The 5204-nt window shown below is 44.5% G+C and overlaps 1 protein-coding gene across 1 annotated transcript; it reads left to right on the forward strand.

The window, feature by feature from the left end:
• Positions 1 to 743: 743 nt before the first annotated feature.
• On the forward strand, positions 744 to 4203 carry T265_01223 (hypothetical protein; the record flags this gene model as incomplete). Its single annotated transcript, XM_009165208.1, has 4 exons — positions 744 to 762; positions 803 to 1137; positions 1993 to 2160; positions 3387 to 4203. The coding sequence occupies 4 exons, from the start codon at positions 744 to 746 to the stop codon at positions 4056 to 4058; spliced, it is 1194 nt and encodes a 397-aa protein (XP_009163472.1).
• Positions 4204 to 5204: the final 1001 nt, after the last annotated feature.

A 5204-nucleotide genomic window follows, 5' to 3' on the forward strand; every position in this document is an offset into this window, starting at 1 on the left:
ATCTCGGATTGTTTCGTTCGTATGTTTCAAAGCAGATACTGCTGTGAATTCACAGTCTTAAGCAAGTGGTCTCAGTTTTTGAACCAACTGGTCAGCATCCCGACATATTGATATCTTTGCATGTAGCTAATAGGTGGATGAGTTACACTTGCTAGTTTACGATGGCTACAGCATGCACCCCACATACCAGAGGACTAGTTTCCTCGCAGCGCTGTTTTCGCTCAGTCCTGTACTGAATAGAAGCAACCGAGATTTGGGCACTGTGGTGGAGTATCAAAGTGTGAAGACATTAACCGATAAACTCGGGTCGATAGCTGCCATCTATCTGTCTGTGAAATCCGGGAATCCAATGATCATTGACACTAGTCGACGTTGCTGAATCACTCAGTTAGTGGCCCTCATGCATCGAAGCTATCGCCTTCGGTTTGCACCTGCCCGATTTCGCGAAGCAGCTGATCATGCTTCAGTGGCCCTCATCGAAGCTATCGCCTTCGGTTTGCACCTGCCCGATTTCGCGAAGCAGCTGATCATGCTTCAATGCTTTATTATATCTCTTGCTCTCTCCCATTTTTCGAGAACCGAAACTGTATCCGTTGAAGCCAACATGTTCTTGGTACGTAGTTTATAGCTGATAAGCTGGACTGTGTGTAATATAGGGATTGTTAGTATTTTCTAACTAGCTTCGTTAAATCTCAACTGCATTCTGTGTCCGTTTCAGCCTGTGATAGAACTTTCCATGCATCATGTGGGCTCATCTACATTGTAAGTTATTTCCAAAACAAACCCTGACTCATTTATTCAGCCGACGGTTTTCGAAAACGGCTTGCTCTAGTGTCACTGACAATCCAGAATACAGTGGTCATTCTTCTGACGCGCTACACGCGAGCTCGCACCGGTGACATGTACTTCGCTTCCACTGCTGTTGTGATGAGTGAACTCGTTAAATTGGTTACTTGCTTCGTGTTGGTATTTGGCGAGGAGAGTTTTAGCATCACTGCCCTTGGGCAAAATTTAAAGAACAATATCCTACTAGATCCATGGGACTGTGTGCTTATTTCTGTTCCCGGTGTTGTCTATACCATACAAAATAACTTATTGTTCGTTGGCTACACTTATTTATCGGCAGTGTCTTTTCAGGTAAGTTGACTTTATTTGCTCTTTTCGTCTTGTTTGGTTAACCATCGACTATAGTTAACGTTGCCAGCACAACCTGTGATCAGACCGCTTTTTACCGAATGTTTTCAGTCCCTGGGCATATTTGAATGGTGTGTTGGTAGTGTCACTCTTGCTTTTGGTAAGATTCCAAGGTTTTACTGAGATTTACTTATATTAGGATGGTTTTCAAATACCTTTCAGAATCAGACAAGCGAAAGCAGACATATCCCGGGTGTAGTAGTACCTACCTCCACCAATTGTTTTCAGGGTTAAGCCTTATCCGTATACATATTGATTCATGTTTTCATCGAGCTGCATAATCACAAAGACGGGGGGTGCAGTCCAGAAATAAAAGAACAGTTGAAAGAGTTGTATCAAAACGCGATACAGGGATATAACTTGAAAAGCTGGACCTGGTTGAATCGGTCAACCGGTGAATGAGTACAGTTGGGTCAGTGGCTTCGGCACTGAACCTTATCGGTGTTCACACACCTATACCTAAGAGCTGCCTTCCTATCCTCAAACCAGTAAGCGATATCCTACAGTTCTAACTAAGCGGTTTCACCCAATGATCTTCATTCATATTTATTCAGAGAACCCAGTTACATAGGAGAGTCAGGCTGCCCCATTCTGTAAGCAGTGGCTTCAAAAAACTTTCACTTGCCACAAACTACACCCTGAAACGAGGCTACAACAGCCTTCTCGGCTCCATACTTGCTAACATCATGTATAGTAAGATGCTATTCACGCAGTCGGTCACTCCAGCTTATTCGATGACAATGTACAGTAGTACCTGTTAGTTGTAAGTGTCATGGTTGTTAAACCCTCAAGCATCAGAATGGAACGACTATCTCGAATAAAGAAGAACGCATCGACCGGTTGGCTGAATACTTCGAACAACAACTGTCGTGGCCACCAGCTGTCACTCATCCAGAGCCCACAGGTGAAGTTGAACCCTGGACGGTGAATGTGGAACCGCATACGGCCTCGGAAGTTTACGACTGCGTATGTTCTCTCAAGCCACGAGCTCCTGGCCCGGATGACCTCTCACCCGTATTGTTCAAAGAGGGGGCTGAAGTCCCCAGTCAGCGCTCGTCTCATCTGTTTGCCTGCATTTGAGAAAAGGAGTCTGTCCCAGACAACTAGAGAGAGTCGATGATAGTGCCCATTCTTGAAGAAAGGGGCGCGTAGTGAGTGTGGCGACCAAAGGGGGATCAGATCGACCTCGGTCGTAACGAGACTGTTGGTGTCACTTGTGGTTGGTCGCCTTACGGTGGCTTGTGAGACACTGACTCGATAGCAGCAAATGGGATTCTGGCTTGGTAGGGGTTGCGCTGACCAAAACTTCACACTTCTTCAGGTGCTAGAACAACGCCGTACGTATAAACTACCCATAATTCTGGTGTCCCAGGATTTCCGAGGTGCAATCGATTCGTTCGATTGGTCTGTTCTTAAAACGCTTGCCCACCAAGGACTCGCCACGGTAGAAACTCCATTCCATATTCGATCTGTTCTTGGTGCATGAAAATGAGTCCAATGAAGTGTGCTTGTCTTACACAGAGGACGCATAGGCTTGATTCTCTGCGTTATAAATGTCCATTTTAATTTTCTGTTCAATATAGTATTGTACTCATTCCTCCACCTGGCCATCTCGGGGGAAAAATCCCCTCGCGTTAATTTTGATTGCTCACTGTTAGTATGATTATGGATTGCTGGTTTTTGTGGTTCAAAACCAAATATGCGGTTCTGAAGAGTAACAGTATCAGCGGAACAGTTATCCGTTGTTTCTTTTACGAAGAGTTGCATAAGCGTATGAAGAACATGCGGTGTTATGAATAACAGGTTGCTCTTGAGATGTCATGTGCTGGTATGTGTAGTCATGGAACTTGTCACCACACCTTTCATTCGGAAGTCTGACGTCTGGTTTTGCGCCCCAGGCACCACTATTGCAGCATTTATTTCCCTTACCACTTCGGGGGTTGAAACCAATATGTACAAGCCTTACTATGCTCAGTGTGCTGTTCGGCTTGCGTTTTTGAGCGTACAATCAAATAATGCGTCTGTTAGTGCATAATTTCTATGGTTATTTGCGTCTTATTCTTCAGTTAACTAATGACTGAAGTTTCCTATCGTATAATCTTGATTACCTTTTCAATCTCGACCTGATGAAGTTGTTGAACTACGGTACCTTGCCTTCATCACGCACCATTTTTGTATTCTCTCTTTTGTAGGTATCCTATCAACTGAAGATATTCACCGCAGCTATTTTCTTCCGCATCATTCTTAAGCGGCAACTTAGCCGAACTCAATGGTTTGCTTTGTTTCTCTTGTTTGCTGGTGTTTCCCTCACACAAGTCAGTGATGCTTCAAATGCTGGGCGTTCGGACTCAGCCGCTACGGTATGGGAACAGATGCTTGCACTGTCCTCCGTTCTACTTGCATGCACCTGTTCTGGATTTGCCGGTGTCTACTTTGAAAAGTTACTCAAGGGCTCTCGTAAGAGTGTGGCCGTGAGAAACATTCAGCTCTCTTTCTACGGTATCACAGCTGGGATCCTCACAGTGCTGATCAAAGATGGTGCGAGCGTGCGACAACGAGGATTCTTCTTCGGTTACGACAGCATTGTGTGGGTGTCCATTTTTACGCAGGCACTTGGCGGTCTACTGATTGCGGCTACAATTCGGTATGCGGATAATATTCTCAAGGGATTCGCCCCTTCAGTGGCCATCGTGTTAAATTTCATCCTGTCTATGTTTTTTTTCGGCTTCCACCCAACAGTGATGTTTGTTGCCGGGGCAATTCTTGTTATTGTCGCCACTGTGCTTTATTCCCTTTGTCCTCCCCCTCAGTTAGTGGGAAAGGAACCAAAATCCACACCGAGTGATGCAGTTCAACAAGTTTAAACCTGTCAGCCCGTTTGTCCTATTTTGAGCTAAAAGTGTGCCTTGTTGTCTGTGATAATTTAACCTGTCCCCGATTTTGATACAAGATTTTAGACACTTCGTTTCATTAAAGTTTGTTAAAGGAAACATTTTTATCACACATTTCGATTTCGTAATATCAAATGGAATGTAAGGATCTCTGTCGTACTATTTATTCCGACAAATTGCTGTGATAACGCTGCTGTGTTGCGCTCTGTCGTGCGATCTCTTTTAAGGCCAATTCATACGCACTTGACAACTGTTTGTCGTGCTAGGTTGGGATCTTGGTAAATGGTTCTATCTGTATCGATATCTCTTTGGATACGATCTCGGCTACCGCTTCAGTTGTTGCTGTAATAGTGCCATTTGTATTCAGCCAAGTTAGGTAGACTGGAGAAGTAGGTGTTACTCATCAGTGTATCAGTTTAGATGCAATTCACCGCGGATAGAACGAGAAGCGTTGTGAATTTGTTTCAACTCCCAGAATGGGCGGAATTCATATTTCTAACTGGTATCAAACTGTGATTGTGGCTTATGAGTGCGACGTGTTCAGTCTGTCGTCAATCTCTGTAAAATTCAGTTTCTGCTCCGTTCCCCGTGACATTGTGATGACATTTTAAATACCCTATCCATAGTCTACTTTTCCTATAGGTACCTATATGTTGATGGATTGATTGCATAATCTAGGTACCGCGCGTGAGCTTGTTAGCATCGGAGGCAGTCACTAGGTTATGGCGACCGAGTCCCTGCCTTGCCATCTAACTGCAATGTAAATTCAACGGGTCAGATATCATTATTTCTGCCCTCGTCGGATTTCTCTACTGCATGTGATGACTGCTTATCGCAAGACTCAACTGTTCGCCCAAAACGCAAGGCTTGCTGCACCCGGATCTATTCATAGGTCATCTACTAGGTAAACCGATTTTTTCAGTCAACTTAATGACCTTTGGTCAGTGGGTGTCTTGAAATCCGTAGCGCTGTGTTTTGGAGTATGGACTGGTTGTTTTCGTTTGGTATGTGTTTAGATATTATTTGAGAGGGCGGTCCTTTTGTGTCGTCGCCACTGCGGTGACATGGATACCGCCGACGGAGTTTGGTTGTCTTAAAATTTCGAAGCTATAACAGTAG

The sequence above is a fragment of the Opisthorchis viverrini genome (genome assembly GCF_000715545.1).
Source record: "Opisthorchis viverrini unplaced genomic scaffold opera_v5_13, whole genome shotgun sequence".
Taxonomy (NCBI): Eukaryota; Metazoa; Platyhelminthes; class Trematoda; order Opisthorchiida; family Opisthorchiidae; genus Opisthorchis; species Opisthorchis viverrini.